General features: G+C 45.3%; 1 protein-coding gene across 4 annotated transcripts; it reads right to left on the reverse strand.

Moving 5' to 3' along the window:
- Positions 1 to 84: 84 nt before the first annotated feature.
- Positions 85 to 13,690, reverse strand: LOC104146896 (insulin gene enhancer protein ISL-1). 4 transcript variants are annotated; one of them, XM_068925977.1, is made up of 7 exons: positions 13,552 to 13,690; positions 11,659 to 11,767; positions 10,634 to 10,823; positions 7,430 to 7,689; positions 5,077 to 5,363; positions 3,502 to 3,669; positions 85 to 1,261 (listed from the first exon to the last, which is right to left on the reverse strand). In XM_068925977.1, the coding sequence occupies exons 2-7, from the start codon at positions 11,684 to 11,686 to the stop codon at positions 1,145 to 1,147; spliced, it is 1,050 nt and encodes a 349-aa protein (XP_068782078.1). In that variant the 5' UTR covers positions 11,687 to 11,767; positions 13,552 to 13,690; the 3' UTR covers positions 85 to 1,144. The 4 variants fall into 4 exon arrangements, with proteins under 4 accessions (XP_068782078.1, XP_068782081.1, XP_068782079.1 ...); XM_068925980.1 differs by lacking the exon at positions 13,552 to 13,690 and adding an exon at positions 11,870 to 11,937; XM_068925978.1 differs by lacking the exon at positions 13,552 to 13,690 and adding an exon at positions 11,874 to 11,915.
- Between the last annotated feature and the right edge of the window lie 8,222 nt (positions 13,691 to 21,912).

A 21,912-nucleotide genomic window follows, 5' to 3' on the forward strand; every position in this document is an offset into this window, starting at 1 on the left:
ACAAAAACCACATAGAATTAGACATATAATTCAAAGACCACGGTACAACCTTTCCTTTTTTTTTCTTTTTTTCTTTTTTCTTTTACTTCAGCAAACAAAAAAATAGAGTCAAATGACATGAAAAGTGGCAAGTCTTCCAATAATAAATAATAAATTACTTTATAATTTTGCAATGCAAGAGCAAACAAATAGGGTGGGTTTTTTCTTTTTTTCTTTTTCTTTTTTTCTTTTTTTCTCTTTATTTCTAGAGAGAGAGAGAGAGAGAGACAGAGAGAGAGAGAGAGAGATAAAGAGAGAAAAACAGTCTTTTTAACCAATGACTATACACGTCTTTGGGGGAGGGTTCTTGGACGGACACATTTCAAACACAATCCCGAGACGCTTTGTGGCAAAATAGAGGTATACCTTGTTGCAATGCTTTTATAAATTGGTTTTTAAAGAAGAATTCAAAAACCTTTTTTTTAATCCCTTCAAGACTTGATAGAGGATGGATCTCAACCAAACAAAAATCAAACCCCCGCTACAGTACATGTTGTAAGAGACCCAGGAAACAACACCTTGTTAAGAATCAACTAAAAAAAAAAATTGCAAACCAATGCAGCTCCACCTTCCTGCAATGAATCTTTCAACAAAGCGGGGCTAAATTGTCTCTTTCCTGATGATGGAAAACCTACTGGAGCTCCTTTTGGCAAGGCAATGACCAATATAGAAACAGCACCATTCGGGTTAGGATGGCCTAGATGGAAAGTCCCTCTACCTTGGTTTCTCTCTAAGATGTGCAGTCAAATGATAAGAATTTATTCACTTTTTTTTTTTTTTTGAGATCCACGAGTACAAATCCTCTATGTTTTGAAAACGTCTTTTCGATCCTCCTCTGATCATTGAATAGCGCGGGGTTTTGTTTTATATTTATTCTAGTAAGATCCCATGATTGTCTTCACAGTGTTGCTACCATATTACCTTGTCGTTTCAAACAAGACTCCGTTCATTTCATGGAGCGGTTCTTTGCTAGGTTCATTACAGGGCTGTTAAATAATTTTCCCCCTAAATTTTGGAGTCCCAGCGTGATCACTTTCCCACTCTCTCCAGTAGGGGTGAGGGTAAGGGCAGAAACAACAACAAAAGAAATCTGAGTGAATGTTCCTCATGCCTCAATAGGACTGGCTACCATGCTGTTGGGTGTATCTGGGAGCTGAGAGGACATTGATGCTACTTCACTTCCAGTAGAATTGGAACCAGGTCCTCCTTCTGAAAAATTAACCTGCCAAAAAAAAAAAGGAAGAAAAAATAAGAAAAAGAATTGTTACTACTGTAACAATTAGAGAAAAATAGCAGTCGAGGTAAAAAAGAATGCAAAAAATAAATATACAGGCATGCAGCCGAATGGCCTCATGCATCTCAACAGGAGGCTGTGTGACTGTTTGTTGCTTTGTTTAGTTTCCCCACTGACTTCACTGGAATCTTCTTCAGGCCTTCGGTCAAATAACCGAAGAAAGCAGATAAGGAAAAAAAAAGAAAGAAAAAAGAAAAAGAAAAATCAAGCAAATAAACAAACAACCATTTTAATGAGGCCTTCTTCCACATCTTGCAAGAGTGGCGATCCCAACAGGATGTTCTAGTCAATTATTTAGGAGCTCATCATGCGTTTTCTGACACTAGACTCCAAGGTTACTTTTTCCCCTTTTGTGCACATACTAAAATAAACCTGGAACAAATATCCAGGAGCAGAAGATACCTTCCTTTAAACAAGCCATCCTTGTGGTCCAAGTGCTCCTTGGAAGGGGTGGCATCTCTGTCTAAGAAGAGTTAGTTGGATAATAAAAGGTGATGCTTCTCCATCCTATAATATGCCCCGCAGCTCCCATTAGTTCAGGCTCAGCCTTGGGAAGAGAGATTTGAAGGGTGGAGCCTGGCTAAGCCACACACAATTCCTTGGCACCTATTTAGCTGGCCCATCCAGTGATTAAGGCCCTTTCCAGATTAGAGACGTGCAAACAGTGCCTTGAATAGTCGCTGATCTATCTGTTCTGTCCACAATTCTTTAACTATTTGTCTGCATGAGGCCAAAAATACAGTAATATCCATCTATCTATCCATATGTGTGTGTGTGTATTTGGGATACCCACTTTCATTTCTGCTTTTAGAGCTACTTTTTAAGAAAACATCGCATCAAAGCTTTTGAAGTCTCCTGTTCTGTTAAGGCACAAAAAGTAAGGTAGCCAAAGGAGATCAATTTTTCTTGAGTCTGCTTGACAGCTTGATTAAAGCAGGAAAACTAGCGGCTGCTCTAGAGGAAAGATGCTGCAAGCAGTCCTGCTGCTGTGCTCCAGGGCATGCAAGTGAGCACGGCGGCGTGCCAGAGGGAGTGCTCGGCAGCCTGCAACTAGGCAAAAAAAGAATCCTGGAGAAGAGTGGGATACTAAGCTGAAACGATCTGAAAACATTTGTTGATGTGGTTACAAACCTTTATTTTTCATCAATTCATGTTGACGAAAAATGCCCAACCAATCAAAAAGGGTCTAAATATTAATGTTGCATCATTAATTATTATTTGGAATCACTGAAAAACCATACACAACGTACCTTATTATTTTAAAGATCTGGTTTTAACACACTTAGGCCAGGAAATTGAGTTAAGGTTGAACTTCTGTCCTTAATTCACCTTGTTGGGCCTAAGTATTGCAGATGATATGGTCCCATATGAGCTGCCAAATGACGTAGGCATAAGGAAGTGAGTTAAGAACAGAATTTATTCTAAAATGTCTGTTTTCTTTTGGCTTAAGGCAATTTATCATATTGTTTGGCTTTTGCACGTGACTATGTACTAACAATTCCCTTTCCGAAGCACAACAGATATATGTCAGATATATATATAAAATATATGTATATATTTATGTTTACATATATATACCTATGTATGTGTATATATCTGTACCTATATCTACACAAAGTTATATCCAGAGGTACATGCGTAAAACAAGGATTTCAACGATTTAATTAAGCTGTTCATGTTTTTGTGAGAAAGCAAGAACATAGGCTATAGGATACAGGCTGACATTGCAATCACATATTTAAAATCCATCCTACATTTTATAGCTGAAATTGGTGGGCGGAGAGGAGGGGAGTCGAATTTTAGAAATTGGACATAAATATACATAAAATTAAATGACACATGAAGAATGTTTTTGTTCTCTGGGTAGAGGTGCTTTCGGTTTTCAGGAGTATGTAAGCTGAATTAGTTTCAGACTTGGGCTAGGCCTTATCCAGATCCCTCTAAAATCAACAAGAACATTGCTGTTGACTACGGTAGCTTTTGCATCAAGCCCTGCTAAATCAGTTGCATTTGTTGCGCTGTCATAATGCCCACCTCGTACTTTCAGGAAAACTCGGCTAGTCTGAATTGCTTCATCTCTCTGAGGGCATCCATCAGCTTTAGAGAATCCCCAGTGGCTCTGCCCCCGGGTAGACACTGGCCTATTCAGGCTGGGAACTGACACTTACTAGTTGCTGAAAAGCAGGTTGATCTATGTCACTCTGCAATGCGAAGTCACTCAGTACTTTCCAAGGCGGCTGGTAACTCTGCACCTCCACTGGGTTCGCCTGTAAACCACCATCATGTCTCTCAGGACTAGCAGCCACCATCGGAGTTCCTGTCATCCCTTGGATATTCTGTAAACAGCCCAGCAAAAGATGTTAATGAGCTTGGTTAACTTTATTGTATATAAACGCTGAGTCAATAAACTGCTTTCTATCTTATCTATACAGTCGCTTGTATTTGCTTTGTTAATCTGCTGTGAATGTCTTACTCTATTCTGCTCCAGGTCAGCCTATTTCTACCCGCTGCATTTATCACTGTGGAAGTTTACTTTCTTTCCCTTTAATCCTCGTATTTTTCTCAAGGCATAAAAAAGAAAAAAAAAATCTTAAAGCGAGCACTCTTATCTTGGCTGCCGATGCACGGCTCGGCACAAGAAATGGTTAATCATGCCGCCTTTCTATCTTGCATCCAGGCTGGTTTTGTTCTGCGTGACCTTAACCGGATCATATATCCGACGCACGGTAAACCTGGGGTGCGTTAGTACCGCTCTCTTTCAAAAAAGAAAAACACAAGCAAAAAGAAAACCCCAGCCCTCCCAGTATGCCCTGTGTTACAGCCACTGTGTACAAAAAAACTCCAAGCCTCGACGAATAGATTGTTCAGGCGAGTTAATAACATCATGTTTTATTGCATTCCAACAGGGTAAAATGAAACTCCTTAAATTCCACTTAACTAGGCAGCCTTATGAATTAATAGTCATTCTCAGGTCAGTCAATATACAGAGGGAGAATAACAGACTCTTCTTCAAGTGGGCTAAAAACAACAGAAAAGAAAAAGTTGTTTTAAAATGGAGACAGCCAGTTTGCTATGCTGAATCCAGCGCTTTCTGCTTATTTGCATCACGCGCAAAAACCCACAGACAAGAACTCCGTATATTTCTACGCAAGAACTATATATTAAATAATCTGTATGCACGATAACAATTCCAAACCTTTCTATCAAATTCCTCTTTTTCTACAGTACAGGCACTGGCAGACACATACATACAAATTACAGTATATAAAGTGCTAAGAAAATACATCAGATTTCACTTTTACTCCTGGGTTTTACTTCTGGGTTTACTCCTGTGTAAAACCATTGAAGAGAGCGAATGCATCTTTTTCCTCTCAAGGAGTCCTTCGCATTTGCAATATAAATATTATACAAGGCTAGACTTATTACATCCCATAAGCTCTGCAGGGCACAGTTCATGCTGCAGAGAAGTTAGTCTAATCCACACCAACTCCTCAGCCTCGCAAAAAGACATGTGCTCGCTTGAGCCACCTATATCGGCTTCTCGCTGTGTTCTGTTTTACTTGCACTGATAACAGAACGAACAGATAATATTTAAGCTGTATTATTTTGTTTGTTTTAGCGGAGCTCCCACAAAATCAAAAGCGTCAAACCAGCCCCCAAAGGCTGACCAGGCTGGACTTAGCCTATGCGTTTCTCCTTCGGGAAGGAAGGCTGCGTACAGGTCAGAGGCTGAAGCCACTTACAGTTTTGTCATTGGGTTGCTGTTGCTGAAGCTGCTTCATCATAATGCTCCTTTTTTTGTCCTTGCATCGCTTGTTTTGAAACCAAACCCTGATGACCCTCGGGCTGAGACCAGTCATTTCTACCAGTTGCTCTTTCATGAGGGCATCGGGTCTGGGGTTGGCAGCGTAGCAGGTCCTCAAGGTGTGAAGCTGTTTTTCATTAAGGACAGTCCGGACTCGGGTGGTCTTCTCGGGCTGCTTGTGGACGTGGGGTCGCAGAGCTGGCTGTCTGGCAGAGATAGGTTCTGCTGTAAGGGAAGGGGAAGGAAGGAACAGGATCCCCATAAGTAGGAGGCAGGGAGTTGCAGAGGCTATGAATTTAAGCGGGTGGGTTAAGGGGAGGCGGTTGGGGGTGGTGGTGATGAACCCTCTTTCAAAGGCCATTCAAGCAGTCAGCTCCATCAGAGCTCCTGCAGCCTCCTCTTCTTTATGCGCTGGTGGAGTGACAGGACTGACATTTCTGACTCCAGAGATAATTAATTTGCAAAAACAAACCACCCCCCTCCCTAAAACCTTTAATGACAGAAGCTTGAACCTGTATGAGCTTTGACAGGGAAGGGAGAGATCGCTAAAGTGTACGTGTGCTAGGAAAGGAGGGGGAGGATTTTATGTACTTATTTCATGACAAATCACCAAAACAGATTTTTGGCCCGAAAATTAATAAAAGAATACTTTTAAAATTAATCTTAATTCGAGTCTGCTTCTTGCTTGCTGGATCTAACTCAGTTTTGCCAGAGGCTACAATAACGTGCAACAGCACTCAGCAGTTTGATGCTTCCAATCAAAGCAAAACAAGCCAAAATCCGCTGCACCATAATCGTGGCAGAGAATCTCATGAGAGCCCCGTTTCCGAGAGCTCGGCAGGCAGGGGTCTATTTTAGAAGGTGGAGGTGCCAGGTGAATTTATGTCAATTTTTGATGAACATTTAAAAATACTAATGTTTAGCCTATTCTTTAAAAGGGGAGCAAGCCTCGCAACTCATGGAAAGAGTCAAGAAATGTAAAACAACGGGCACTGCCACATCAAGAGCTAAAAATATTCGTGTGATTCTGCTATTCTTCAGTGTATTATGTAGCTATAGCTATCTAGATGTAATTTGATCCAGTCAAGGGAAAAATAAAAACACTACTGTTTTTTTTTCCCCCCTAAAAGCATGGCTGGCTAATATTCAAAGGTGTTCAGTTTTGTACAATCGGTTTTCGACTTCTCTGATTCTAACAACAAAACGGTAACTTCGATGAAGACAATAAGAATGCTTCAAATATTAGCAACGTTGTGCCTGCAGACACCTATGCCTTTATGAGACATGAACAAACACGCTACGGGGAGCACGCACAATCTCTCTAAAATTCTGTACCGATCGGCTACGTGATTTTTTGCTATACATAGATATGCCACTTGAAAGCAGTTCAGAAGCGGGATACGCTCCCGTTTAAAGACAGTTGTGTTTGTAAATAACTTTTCGAGTTACAGTTGCTTGCACAGCAATGTTCCCTGCCAGCCTTGTTTTGTCTAACCTTACTTGCCTGTGAGAGACGTGCTTTTTCCTACAGCTCATGTGCCTGAGCGTCTAAGGCACATGTCGAGAACTAAAAGTGTAAGTAAACTTATAAGGTGTGTCGAGTCTGAAGTAACAATGCTGAGTTTTAAGAAGAAATTCTCATCAAATCACATAAAACGTTTCAAGAAGGCAGAGTCACTTTAAAAGGCAATTACTGAAGATTAGCTTGTTGACAGTTTTAAATTACAGCCTGTGTGCTCGCCTGTAGTTATGAAGTCTACCTCTTTTCGGACTCTGCTTCCACCAGTGCTTAAAACAGCTTTTCCACATGCTCCGCGGTGCTGAATGAAAAGGGATCTGGCTTCCAACCGTCCCGGGGGGAAACTGAGGCACCCACCGCCCTGTTAGAGCGCTGGACGCGCACAGTTGCTCGGGGGACGCGGACCTCGGCAAGACCCCGGCTTGCAGGCCCCGGTCAGCTGTGTCCCACCCCCCGTGTACTTTACAGCCAGCCTTTTCTCCCCCCGGCTCGGCCGCGGCGTGGGATCCGCGCCCGCGCGGGGGCCGCCCGGACACGCGTGCGCGCCGCCTCGCTGCCTGCCCTCGGGCACGGCGGCCCCGCGGGGCGCCAGGGCCGCGTCTGCCTCGGCACCCGGGCGCTGCCGCACGGCACAGCCGGCGCGGGGAGAGGTGCCGGTGCCGCCGGGGCTCCCCGCAAGGCGCCGGGAAAGGCGGAGAGCGGCAGGGAGGCGGCGCCGCGCCGCGCCGCGCCGCACGCAGCGGGGCCGGGGCCGGGCGGGCCGGGGCAGTACCTGCCATCTGCAGCGGTCTGGCGGGGTGCAGGGGGCTGAGGGGGTCCCCCGCGCCCAGGCTGGCCCTCTCCACCACGTCGTGGTCCGCCCGGCAGAAGAGGCCGTCCTCCCGCAGCGCGAATTCATCGCCGGGGATGAGCTGGCGGCTGCAGGCCACGCAGCGGAAGCACTCGATGTGGTACACCTTGGAGCGGGCGCGCATCACGAAGTCATTCTTGCTGAAGCCGATGCTGCACTTGGCGCACTTGATGCCATATAACCTGAGCAGGGCCCGGCCCAGAAAGAAGAAGAAGGGAGGGAAGGAGGGAGAGCACGGGAGGGGGGAGGGGAGGGTGAGGGAGGAGTGGGGGGGGGGAGAGAAAGAAAGGAAGGAAAAAAAAGAGAGAGAGAGGTTTTCACTCCCGCTCATGGGCAGCCCCGTGGCCCCACTTAAACGCGCCACACGCAGCTCACTAGTTAAACAAGCCTTTAAAATACAGAAGCCAGGAGAAAGGAATAAAACGGATTCGGTTACTGCCAGTGCCCAGATACCCCTGCTGTGAAAGGCAGCGGGGATCCGGACACCCCAGAGAGCAGAGAGGGGAAAGGAAGGGGGCGGCGGGAGTGGAAGGAGAAAGGGATGCGGAGAAATACAAAAACGGAAAATCCCCTTTCCCAAGGAGATGCCCACCTTTTCCTCTCACCCTAGAGCTCGCGCTGGCAAGGGGACATCCCTGCCCTCTCCCTCCCTCTGGGACAGCGGACGGTCCTGACCTAGCCTAGCCCGGAGCTGAACCAAACCACCCGGGTGCAATGGGGAAAGGCGAGGCTGGCAGACCCTGACGTTGCTTTCCCTTACACAAACATGCTAGCCTCGCGAAAGGCTGTTATCTCTGTGCGGAACCCCCTCCTGACTTCTGCCGCTACAGGCGCGCTCGGGGTCCCGGCAGCTCACCCTTCAGGACACAGCCGAGGTGGCTCTGCTAGGGACCATTTCCCTTTTCCACTACGTTTTTTCTATATACAAATAAATGCACACACGCTCACACACCCGTCTATATATATATGCACACTCACATATAGATTAGTGTAACTCGCCTCCCCCCGCCCCCTGGCTAAAATGCATTTTCAATGCTTTGGCTGTAGAAGCCGCCTCATAATTCAGCCTTACAGCTCCTTCCCCTTTCCTTCTGCACGCTCCCACCTTGAACCGAGAGCTCAAGCCTTCCAGCACGAGTGAAAGGGAAACTTCTCGCTGACAACTCCACATAGAAAATAATGGGTTTCTGGGGTTACACCCTGGAGCGGGTGGCGGGGCTCCTCGTCTCCCGTGGAGGAGCGAGGGAGCAGTTCACCCATCAGTAGATGAACAAGAGAAAATGCGCCAGCTCGCTTTTCTACAGCTGCACAGCTTCGGCTCCCACCGAATATTCCTTAGCCAACTTCCTTGGCATTAAGTGAAATTAACATAATTCCGCAAGTATATATGTACGCACACACACACATACAAACACACATACATACAGGTATGCAATCCACATAACCATAGAAGCTGCTCTTAAAATTGAGCTAATATTCATACACTCTGCTTTCCACTTCATTAGAGATAATCTGCGATATATATTTGTGGGTATATATGGTTATGTAGGTGCTTATTCAGACCTTTTGTCTATAGAGGTGTACTCAGCTTATATTCAGATATACCAACTTCCAAATTATAACGTTCTGTGAAAAAAAAAAAAGATGGCTAAACTGCAAAAGAACAGAGCAACTGCCAAGTCTATGAATTAATAGGTACAAAAGTTGGGGGGGGGATTGCCCAAGTGTCTCACAATTATATATTAGCTCAGAGTCTAAATCAAAGCCGACTTACACATAATATATATCTCTTATTTTAAATATTGTAGCAAACGAAGCATATTGTGTAGAAACTTTACAAATATGCTTTTTTTTTTTTTGTTTAAATTATGCCTGCTGATTTCTCGCAAGAGGTAAGTAAGCACATCTCAGTCTCAAACGTGTTTGTTTCTTTTGAAATTAGTGAAAGGACGACACTTAAAAGCACCCTTTCCAAAGGGCATTTAAAAGTAATGCAAAAAAGAGTGGGTTGTTTTTCATCGTAGTAAAACTTTTAGAATAATCTCATAATATGCCTTAAAGGAACGATCTGCTTGTGAATTGTGCAATGGAGAACGAAAGATTTTCTTTATTTTAATTCAGAATTACAAGGAAATTAGAAAGGTGTCTTAGGTGGGAGATATCTGCTCCGAAACTTTCTGTAAACAAAACAGTGTCCATACCTCAGTGCAAAGTTCTGGTTTGGCAAACCCAGTAGACGATACTAAAGCGGATCGCCATGACCCAGGAGTACAAATAATAAACACACTCGAAATTCCTGCTTTGGTTTCTCTATAGTGTCAGGATTGGCAACTCTCACATTTTATCAGTTACCAGATTTTAATGTGAGGAAGGAAGCGGTTCCATTATCTAAATATACCCAATTGTTCGCGAACAGATGATGGGCAATTTGATCTGCTCTGTCTAATTCATCAGTACAGATAAGATAAGAAAGAAAAGGCAGTCAGATATCACCAAAGGGGTTAATATTTAAAAAGATTAAATGTCAGTTTTTTAGAGAAGAAACATTTCAGACTAGGTCTTAACCTTGCCATAAATGGATCCTTCCTTCTAAAAGAAACTTGGGTTTTGTTTTGGTTTTGTCTTGTTGTTTTTTTTTTTTTTGTGGGCCTAGTTTAAACAGGTATACTTGCCCATGTATTTATTTTTACAGCGTACATGCTTGAAGTGCCTTTCTTATGAATGCCATTGTGCCTTTGCAAAACACAGAGATGCATTTCTCAGGTTGTGTTTAAAAACGATCAGTTCCGTGTTGCTTATAATCCCTACACTAGTGAAAACACTCTTGCATACTATTTCCCACTTTGTCAGAATCACAGGGTACATTGCCAAAATCCTCAGGAGGGTCTCAATCTCTAGTTGTTTCCGAATGTTTTTGCATTTATACAGAGATTTGCACTTTAATTTACGCAATAAAAATTTTTGACGTCTCGAACTTTTTTCCGTTTACCTTTGGGGCAGTTACTTAAAAATATAACAATTGTCCTTTCACCCTCTTCCTCAATATTTTTCCTCTTCCTACCTCTCTCAGATTTATAAAGTTAAAAAAAAATCTCACCGAAGAATTAAACAACGTAAATGGCGTACCTGATATAATCTCTTTTACAGTAGGTTTTGCCATCCCTAACAAAGCACGTACAGGTCTCGTCCAAATACTGATTACACTCTGCACACTTCAAACACGCCGCATGCCATTCCAAATCCGGAGAAACCCTCAGAATATACTGATCGTGAATTTGATTGCCGCAACCAACACATAGGGAAATCAGACGTTTTTCTGAAATGAAAATAAATACATGATTGACTAACCGTTTACTCTCCTACAGAGATAAACACACTTTTAGTGTCGTTCCCTTATAGGGCGTACTCTGGGAGTGGTTTTGTTGTTGTTGTTGTTGTTCTTTTATTTAAGAGTATTACAGTTTTGGATGGTAATTGAAGTGTGCCATCAAAACCTTGCCTCGTCTAGGAAGGAGGCGGAACATATGTTAAAATGTAGATGTGAACAGTCTTCAGGGTGGAGGTCCTCATTTCGTAAGCCTTGCACGGAATCAAAACTCCAAACTCCCTCGTTGTTTTATTTTTATTTTATTGTTTCTTGGTTTGGATTCCTTTCCCTACGAGGCGAGTATCTATATGTTTGATTTCATTTTTAAGAGGCTCTGATTGGAAACGTTGAACGCGTGGCTGGGTGCGCTTCCCATTCAGCCCTTTGCCATAGAAGACGGGACTCGAGCCTGCTAGCAAGAACAAGCATCATTAACGGTTGTCACTTGCTCTGTTTTGCAAGTCTAATGCTAATTCCCCTAGACAGACTAGGTGCTGGATCGTCAGGCAGCCTCACTGCAGTCTAGCACGAAGATAATTTAAGGCTCCGTGGCTGGAGATCCCATAAAGATTCTGCCTGCTCCCCAAACTTTAATACAGAGCAGGACCCCAGGCTATTAACATACAAGGCTACGAGGTTAAAACACAGCAAGCATGCAGGCATGGCAACAAAAGGCACCTTCTCTACCATTCAAATGAAGTTCAGCTCTTTAGCAGTTCTCCTGCCTGAGACGATTACAATAGACAGCACATTTATTCCAACAACGGTAAAAATTCCGCCTTACTTTTTGGTGGGTCTCCCATGTCTCCCATATCTGTAAGAGGGTGTAATGTCCACAGTGAAATGGTGTACGGTTTCGTTTTAAGACCCCAAAGTAGATTTGAGAGCTGTCGCTAAGAAAAACAAAAAGTAGCAATAACAATAATAGCAAAAGAAAAAAAAATAGAGACTCGAAATGAAGGAGGAAAAAAAAAAAAAAAAGAAAGCGCCACCACCAACGTGGGAAACACTGTCAGGGCTGCGGAGCGCAGAGGGGGCTGGCGGCGGGGCTCGGCGGCGGCGGGGTTCGGCCGCGCGGGGCAGCAGCAGCAGCAGCAGCAGCAGCAGCAGCAGCAGCGGCGGCGGCGGCGGCGGCGACAGCGGTGTTGGTGGCGGCGGCGGTGATGGTGGTGGCGGCGGTGGCGCGCGGCGGTGCCGGACTCGGCGCTGCTCGCCCGGGCACTCGCCTCGCCCTTATCTCTTACTCAAACTTCTCTGCTCCAACTCAGCCCGCTCGCCATTGGCCTGACGTCAGGCGCGGGGACGTCACGCCCGCCCGGCGCCGATTGGCTGCGGGCGGCGCGGCGCAGCTGTTCTGATTATCATATTTCAGCGTCTCGCGCCCTGGCAGCCCCGGCTCGGGCTCGCGGAGGCAACTTTTTTTTCGCTCCTCATTTGTATTTCCCTTTATACTTTCTTCTTGTCGCTCTTCCTTCGTTTCTCCTGCTTATCTCCCGTCACACCTTTCATTTTCCCTCCCCGGCCCCATTTATGCTCCTCCATCCCTTCCCCCTCCCTGGGTTGGCTATGCCATATTTACAATTTCCATGTTTTGGGGGGCGGGAGAGGGGCTAATCCAGCTATTTCCTTTCCTAGCATTTATCTTTCCTAGGCGGGAGGAATTGCTCCGGTTTGATTAGGCGAAGCTACCCGCAGCAGGCAGTGGCAGGACAAACTGGCTGCGTATAGCTCCGGCTACAAGATGTGATTGTTTATGTTTTCCTCCAGTCTCCTTCTCCCTTAAAATTGTGGATAAAAGCTTCATACATTTCTGTTAAACATAAGCTCGAAGGAGGTACAACAAATGCTTACCTTAAATTGTCTCTCAACACTCCCTCCATTCTATTAACGTCTTTTCCAATCCCTTTTAGAGCCTTTTCCTTCGTTTTTTCTCTCTTTCTTCCTTCCTTTCTTTCCTTTTTTTTTTTTTTTTTTTGCTTTTAATTTTAAGTAGGAATATTTTCTATGTTTAGCTATTTTCCTAGTCTGACCGGTAAGGGAGACTCACGCACGGAAAAGTGAAGAACTTCTGCCTCTCGCAGTGGAGAATCCTTTACATTTCACATTAAGGAAGGAGAGAGAAGCCGCGAACTCCGCAGTTTGCGCGGCCGCGCGGCGCTGCTCCGGGGGGTGCTGCGGGGAGCCCAGCCCGGAGCACCGCGGCCCGGGACGCGGGGCGGCGCGGAGCCTGCGCCCCGCTGTGCGCCGGCGCACCGGCCAGCAGCCGGTTGTCTGAAAGCTTCCCAAATTTGCCCAGATCCAACTTTTCCGTGGGCACGGATTTCTTTGTGTAATCATCCCCCCCCCGGCAGTCTCCAATTACGCTGCGCGGTGAATTTCTCTTAACCTGTAGGTAAAGCTGTACCCACTTCCGACCGTGTCCACTACAAACTCTTCTGACCCCCCCTCCCCCATTTTAAACATCCCCTCAGAGTTTGTTTAGATCCCATTTTTGTGTTCTGTTCCATATGGGCTGTTACACCGCCCTCATCAACGTAGTATTTAAGTGCCCTCCAATCAGTACTCATCAGGAAAATACATATTTTTTTGAAGTCCTCTTTTTTTTAAAAGCAAGCGACGAGGCTAGAGTTTTGGTGAAAGAAAGTCTAAGCCATGTTTACGCAGAATGTATACTCACGGGGAAATCTTGTTGCAATGAAACAGCCAAGACAAAGTTCTGAAACTTGTATTTGCTGATGAGACAGCTACTGAACACGAGGTCTCTTTGGAGTCCTAACTTAGTTTGCAAGATGTTTTCCTTTGCAGTTCTCAGAAAGCAAGTCACCCTCCGGTTTATTTCAAACAAGAAATGGGACCCAGCATTGCCACTTGCAGAGATAACTAAGCTGTCTTGAAACGATCTCAAGATAGTGTCAAGAGGTAAAGATATGGTTGTAAACACACACAATTACTTTACATATTCGACGTTTAAATAAACAGTGGGAAATGCAACTTTACCAGTTAATCATTTGTACTTCGGAGAGACCAGCAATGTGTATATATGTATAGGTATATATGGGTTTTATCTCCCTCTCTCTCTCTGTACATATATATTAATACGTAATTTATTTTGCTGTGTTTTAGCTGAGTACACCAAGAAGCAATTATCAAGAATTAGTGCTGATGCTGGCAATTCCACACAGCCTGACACGTGGTTGGGGCAAACCCTTAGTAATGGGCAATTTCATTTTGAACGACTCGAGCTCTGATGTCTCCCCTGCTTGGCTGGCACGGGCAGGGCGAGCGCCGCCGAGCCGCGCCAGTCCCGCACCGGCCGGCCACGCACCTTCCGGCCCTTCAGGCTGGCCCAGCTGCCTCCTCCGCGGCCGTCGCTGCGCGCTTAGTCTCACGCGGAAAGGTATTTTCCGTACTTGAAATTAGCGGGTGTCTAGAACCACCGTGGCGGGGGTTTTTGGCCATCCACAAGGGTGAGAGCCGCAGCGAGCGGACTTCATCTTTCCCGTCACCGTTTCGCCCCCACCGGAGCCGGCCTCTCCCCCCGTCCCCGGCAGGGGTGCGCGGAGAGGCGCGCCCCCGCCCGCCGCTCAGCCTTGCGCGGCGCAGCGCTGCGCGGGCCGCGGCGCAGGGCGCACCCGGCGGCCGAGCGCGTCCCGGCGCACTGCCCGCGCGGGCGCAGCGGCGACCTCTGCTGGCCAAGGGCGGCGACCGCGGCTCCGCCAGGATAGGCGCGTTTCTGACCTTTTGTGCCTTTCTGCGTGGTATTCTGCAAAAATAATCCCCGCTGAACGTGGCATGCTGAGAAACAACACCCCGCCGGTCCCCAGGGTGACCTCGACGCACTGCGAATTGGCAAAAAACCCGAACGTAGGTAATTAACAAAAAACAAAACAAAAAAAGAGTCTAATCGCAGTGATCGAGAAAAGAATCCTTGGATTTTATGGGAGACTTAAATATGGAAGGTGTTTTTCTGTACTCCGTTCTATGCATTCTTCCCCAAAGACGTTTGCATTTAATTTTAAAATGTGTCCTGATTAAAATATATGTAGTTTATTTTGCCCCTCCTAGCTCTGAAATAATGCATCTCATTTCCCAGTGATACACCTTTGTTCGAAAATAAGTCAGTCTGGTTTTAATTCTATTAACCTCCACCCCCTAACTTTTTTTTTTTAACCTACTACTTCTAGGAGAGGTGATTGCATTTTAGGCTTGATCCTTGCAAATGATGTGCAATAAGCGAGAAACCTGTCTCCGCCCCAACAAACCAGGATTGGGAAGAAAAGGAGGGCTCTGATCAAGGTTTTTTTTCCCCTCCTGTGCTACTGATTTGCTTACTGTGTATTCGATTCGCGTTCCCAGGAAGGCGAAGCTCTATATTTAGCCAGCATCAGAATCGAGTTTAAGGGAGTGGAATAATGAGTGGAACTGCCAGTTTCAATGAATAAGGTATTTAGAGAAAAATCCTGCCGAAGGATTTCTCTTTTATGATATCAATATACACGTGAATGGGAAGGCATAAAACGGGATTTATACGTATTTGAGACACTTCCGAAAGCATATGTTAATTATACCTTTTCTTGTTTTTTTTTCTTGTTTTTTATTTATTTACTTTTGAGAAGGGGACTGCAGGACTCTGCTAAAAGTCGGTGTTTCTGTACAACAGTCAGTCGCTTTCACCACGTTCAGGGGCTCAAATGAGATTATATGCATTGCAGGGAAGGGAACTAAAAAAAAAAACCTAAACCAAACCCCAAAGCGACAGCGGCGATTAACCCTTTCCATTCCGTAAATAACAGTTATCGATTTGGTCCTGAGTTTGCTTAGCCATAAAAGCTACAAGGGCTCGAGAGTGGAAAAAAGAAAAAGAGAAAAAGAAAAACAAACTCTGCGTTGGGAAATAAAGACGTACTGCTGGTTTCGGAAGGAAGACAGCCTTACGGGTTGGACTGAACGCCTTTGCCGACGAGAGCTGCAGTCTCCGAACTGGGCTGCGGCGGCCGAGTCCTGAGTGCGAGCGGGGCAGCGGGGTCCCCCTCCCGGCTTATGGGGTTGGTGGGTCTCCCAAACGCCAGCCTGCCTGGGGCACTGCCGGTACGCCAGCCTGCCTGGGGCACGCCCCGGGGCTTAGACCTTCGGACCTAACACTGAGCGACAGCAAAGTCCCTGCACACAAGGCTATTCTGACTCCCGTTGGGAGGTTATTTTTGTTCCACTACATCGCGATGGCTCGGTGTGGCCTCGCCACCTGGGCAAACGAAAAGGCTACTTCAGTTAGTTGCAGTTTAAAACTTTTCTTGAGAGCGCTTTGGGCCAGAAGGATGTCTTTCAAAAAGATTCTGGGTTGAGACTCGCAAGATACAAACTTCCTCTCACTGCCTTGCGGGATCCGGCTAGCACGTCAAAGCTGTGCCAGTGCAATGTGCGGAGAGGAGAAACGGGTTTCACATGAGGCTGAAACTGGAAGCAGTGCAGGGGGAAATCAATCATGAAATGTATTAGCTGCTCCGGAGTGTAGGCTTTGATTCATCTAGAGGTGTGCGATCTTTAATCTTAAAGTCTTAGCTACTGAATGTGAGGGAGAATTGTACCGTAACAGCACTAAATCTATCAAAACGTAAGAAAACCTGTCAGTGGGTTTCTGCGCGTCCAGGAAGTCTTCATAACTTGATAATACGATTCGGCTTATTAAGTCGTGTTACCGCTTAAAAAAAATGCCATCCTTTCCCTCTCTGAGCCCTATGTGAGAGCACTAAATCTATCACAGGACTGGCCAGCTACACCAGCCCCACTTTTATCCAGGCAGAAAGGGGTAAAATGTAACGGGAAATACAGGCAGAGGGGTAAAGTCTTTGGCAGTCGGGGAAAAAATAAATCCTCAAAATCTGCGAGGAGAATCCCAAAAGAAGGTGGCAGAGCCCAGGCTGGGAGCGAGCGGTCCGAGACGAGACCATGGCCGCGGAGCTGGAAAGTCCAGTTTCGCTTCAGCCTTGGCTCAGGCTCGGCAGATGCAGCCAAACACCCAGGGCGAAGCGGATCAGGGATATTTATTGCTTTAAACTTTCCCCTTTGTTATCTTCCCCATGTCAGGAAGTGTACGAGGAAAGGAAGTACAGCGAGCATTTTGTCCCCGGGGTGAGCAAAAAATCCCTCGGTAGCGAGGGAGTTTAGGGCCTTGTTTTCAGTCCTTGCTCTAGTAGGGGTACCGCGGGGCGGGATCGGGCCCTTTCGCGCTGTCCCTCCGCAGCCCCAGGGGGCCGGAGGGGACAGCGAGCCGCGCCGGCCCCCGCCGCTCCGCGGCCGGCCCGGCTCGCCTCGGGGGGACCCGCTGCCGGCGCAGGGGACACCGCGGAGCAAGGGGCTCGCCGAGGGGAAAACTCGTCTCCCGTCAGCTTTTCTTACAAGGAGTGTGAGGGGAAACCCCCACGTAAACACGCTCGTTCACGTTGGAAACTTGGCTCGCCAAAACAGCCCCAAGAAGCGCCCCGGCTGAGTGCTGGGTCGCTTCCTCAAGTCCCGGGAAAAAAGCCCAAACCCCCGGCTGTGGAGTGTGGCTTTTGGGAAATAATAGCAGCGCTGGTAATAATAACAACAGCAGCTACAGCAGCAGAGGCAGTGTCGGGGGCGCCGGTGCAGCCGGGTCTCGGGTCTCTCAGAACAGAGGCTCAAGAAGTTTGGGAGGAGCGCGGCGGCCGCCCGCTCCCGCGCCCCCTTGCCCGCGCCCACGGAGCACCCAGGTAACTTTGCCAACTCGGCCTCGAGTGGGTCTGCCGGGGAAGCGGCGCCCAGCTCCGCGGGGCGGCTCCGTGCCGCGCCTAGCGGCGGGAGCCCCGGCCGGAGGGTCGGCGCTGCCCTCTCCGCCCGGCTCCGCGGGCCGCCCCGCACCCCCGCGGGAAGCCAGGGCGGAGGGGAGAGCTTCAAACCCCCTCATTGCGAGCTGTACCAGCTGCCGTACAAAGGGATCTTCTCAGCTAAGCGAAGGCGCCTTCCACCCGAAGCAATTAGGCGTTCATTATTGCCATTATTTTCCCTGCCACGGGCAACAACGGCGTTTTTAATATCGCTGGAACTTTCAGCGACCCGGTGCGGAAAGCACTGCTCCCTTTTTCCTTCGGAAAGGCTCGCCTCGGCCGTGTGTTACTGGCCTTCTGCAACATGATTTCAAGCCTTGGAAAAAAAAATCCAACAACAGCAACAAAGGGGAAACGACATCAAACAAATAAGGAATAGAGAAACGGCAAGAAACCAAGTTTGACGACTGGTAGTGGATTACTTGTCTGACGGGCAGTGATCTGCTTTAGACCTTACAGAGGAAATCCACTCGCCTTTGGTCATTATGAGGTATATTTATTGCTTCCCCAAAAAGCACAATAAAATTGACAGCAGTAACCTGCAAAAAAAAAAAAATCCATTATCAATATATTTGTATTTATCCTAACAACAAACACACAGAGTCATGTGTCAATTAGTTAAGCCAATTAGCTGAATACAATATATATGTGTAAACACAAAATGATGCCCCTTTAAATTAGCAACTGTTGACTTAGATCTTGAAAACAAATCTTGCAAAATTAGTGACCAAAGAAGCAGTAGAGAGACCTAAAAATGAGGTGAAGTTTGAACATGGAACAGTTAGAGCTTGTTCACCTCACCGTGCATAAACACTGCAAGTTCAGTATGTGCATATACATATCCCTGCAGATCCAGCAATATGTACAGTTTATTATACTTGTTCTGAGGACAGGTTACCTCACTACAATAAAGAAGAAAAAAATTTGCATAATGCCAGCGCTGCAAATGTCGAAATTGCAGACACAAACTTGCTAAGGTGGCTATGTACAAAACAGGAGAATCCTGGGTGAAAGCAGTGCAATCAGCGTGTTAGAGGGATGAATTAAAGATGGGCCATGACCCCTCGTACAATCATTTTTCATGCATGAAAGTAAAAAAAAAAAAAGAGGGAGTTTTATGTACTGTCCACTGTTCAGTGGTCTTTGTTTTGAACAGGGGCAAATAAAAGCCATCAATAAATCATAAATCATACATTAAGAAGAAGCACACACTACATACTTATGGCTTAGCATTTTTCCCACTAGTGGGACATGTGCCATCCATTACTTATGAAGATGAAAGGTATATCATGCAATACAGTGGTGTTAGGTTATATATGTATATAGATAGAAAGAGAATCAGAGTAGTAATGCAATAGATTTCACCAATGCATATGTTACACATTTGTAACATTCATCTGGTGGGTATAATCATTATTAAAGCTACTTGTGGTTTCCTTTGTATTGCTCAGAATTCTGCATTCAGCCCCAGCTCCTGAAAATAAATGTATCATGAGTAAGTGCAGCAAGATCTTGAGCTACCTGTCATTGTTTCTTCTCTTTCTCTGTGTGTTCTGTATTTCTGCCTGTATGGTTATTTGTATCCACGTATTGTGACTTTTCCAACTCTGTTGCAAACAGCTTCTGTTTTCCTGGGTAAACAAACATTTACAGGGTGAACTCAGCATCAGAAGACCCTGCACGTATAGGGTATTTTTTAACAGTTCCACTGCCATATATGTTTTGCATATCAGGAATATTTAGACAGTATCAACTTCCTATCTGTACATATAATGTATCTGAACTGCAGATCTGGGCAAATTTGATGTCTTTATGCTCTACCCTTTGGAGATGATTATCCAGTTTTCCTGTAGATTATCTGCTATGCACTAGTCCACTTGGTTTCATGAAAGGTTGGAGAAAAAGGAAAATCTGTTTGGAGGAGGCAGCTCAGTAAATGTGTTTTAGCCCCCCTTGATGACATGTTCTCTGGGCAACACTGTGAGTGCAATCAGTAAAGAGGTCGTGTCATTCCCACTGCTGTCAAGAGTGCCAAAACTGAATGGGAGCCCTGGAAAGAGGCTAGACATGATCTGAAGACCATATGCATCTGTGCTACGTGGTAGGAAGAAACGGGCGTGCAAGGAGTGAGTACAGTACAGAGAATGAGGGTTACGGGAAAGATAGGAAAAGGATAAAAGAGGAGGCAAGGGCTGCAGAAACAAGCAAAAAATATGTGGAGGAATAAGTAGACCCGCAGAGGAGAAGAGGTAAGATAAGTTTTTAAGAGACTGAATGCAGTGTGATAGAGAACTGAGAAAATAAAGGAGAAGGAAAGAAACAGATGGCAAAAAGAAAGAGCATGGCAGAATGAGGAACGAAGAGAGGGAAGATGGGGACGGAGCAGAGAAATAAGGTAAAGAGAGCTGCAGGATATGGGAGAGTGTTTGTATTTCATGTTTGACGCTTGAGGCTGTGACAAATAAGATGCTGCCAGTGATGACAATTTGGTGTCAGACAGCAAAAGTTTTCCAATCTCTCTGTCTCACAGAAACATTTTCCTGTTTGGGTTACAACCAATCTTAAGATATACGACAAAACATGAGTGTGTTTATACTTACTGTAACTGTTTAATTATTTGCCACTCTTGGATTTGCATAGCATTTCTTTTCCTAAAAAAGGAAATGTTTCCTTCTTTTAATTTGTTTTGTTTGTAGTAAAGCATTGCTGTTTCAGAAGAAAGTAAAAAAACTCCACCCCTCTAAAACCCCCAGACCACTTCTCTGTCTTTAGCTCCTGTAGGTCAAAGAGGACCCCTGCTCTGCACATGTGCAGAAACTGGCAGGCCTATAAAAACTTGATGTGAGTCAGCAATGCCCCATAAAAGGTCAACTACAGCTGAATCAAGCTACTTTTAAAAGGCGTCTACCACAGAAGAAATATGAGACAGACAGGAACAGTATAGAAAGGGATAGGTATTAATCAGAGCAAAAGACAGAAGGCAAAGAACAGAAAATTCTGCCAAGCCTTAATACTTTTCCACTAATATGTTCAACAATGCCCATATACCCCACACAGGCTGACTGACTAAGGTCAGGTTGATCTTAGCTATGCAAAAGGAAGCAGCTGTCAACTGTGGCACGTGGCAGATGGAGAACACTTATCAGATTTTTTAAAACCTGAAATTACTTTTTTTTTTTAATTTAGAAATTGATTTGCTGGGTGACATTAGAAAACCTAATACTGGCACCACATGTTGCAATGAGCCATCCTCCACCTCTGTGTGACAATATAAGAATGTTTCTATGGTGTGTGTACATTTTGCCATACTTGGATTTTCAAAGATAATTGGGGTCAGCCTGATTTATTTTAAGCCTCCTATCTCTTTATTTAGGCTACAGTATAAATATTATTCTATTGATACTGAAACTATTGGATTTGATAACATTTGCATATGTGTTGGGAAGGAAAAAAACAGCTTCATTATACCAATTATGACAGGAGGTCAGAATAGATGAGCAGAGTAGTCCTCCCTAGCCCTTAAACCTCTGTTAGATATTTGGCAGTGTGTCTTGGTAGAGCTTCCCTGACTTTAACAGTTACAGCACCTGTGACTCACAACCCTAGCAAATAACTGACATCTCAAGACAAAAAAAAGACGCCAGATGCATGAAACCCCTGTCTAGAAGCACCACTGAAAAATTATTTTAGAATATACTTTGTAACAATGGTATAATTATTGGCTTTAATGATAATAATAATACTATGCTCATCTATTGATTTCTCAGGATCTCCAAGATGCAACATGATTGTTACCTCAAGGACTCAGTCCTTAATAATAGGATGAGAGTTGTGGATATCTGTGATAGGGGTGATTTGCAGGACTCAGCCAGAAGTTTTAGCCAAACAAAATGGCAGGGGAGGCAATAATCGTTATGCCTATTTTATGGATAGACTTATGTGAAAACAGGCCAAATTCTACTGCCAATACAGCCAGTGTGAGGCTTGTAGTTGATTTAAAACTCAAGAATCTGATATTTTTCTCAGCTTTGAGAATTCAAGTAATGCTGCCTCTGCATTTTTATGTTCTGGAAAATAAATACAGGTATTAGAAAGGTATCTACATATGCAGTATTATTCTGGGGCACATCAGCTTTAATACTTAAGCAGACAAAACCCCCCAATTTTTTACATATGTATTCAGCTGTGCTCCA

Source organism: Struthio camelus, chromosome W (assembly GCF_040807025.1).
Source record: "Struthio camelus isolate bStrCam1 chromosome W, bStrCam1.hap1, whole genome shotgun sequence".
In the NCBI taxonomy this organism is placed as follows: domain Eukaryota; kingdom Metazoa; phylum Chordata; class Aves; order Struthioniformes; family Struthionidae; genus Struthio; species Struthio camelus.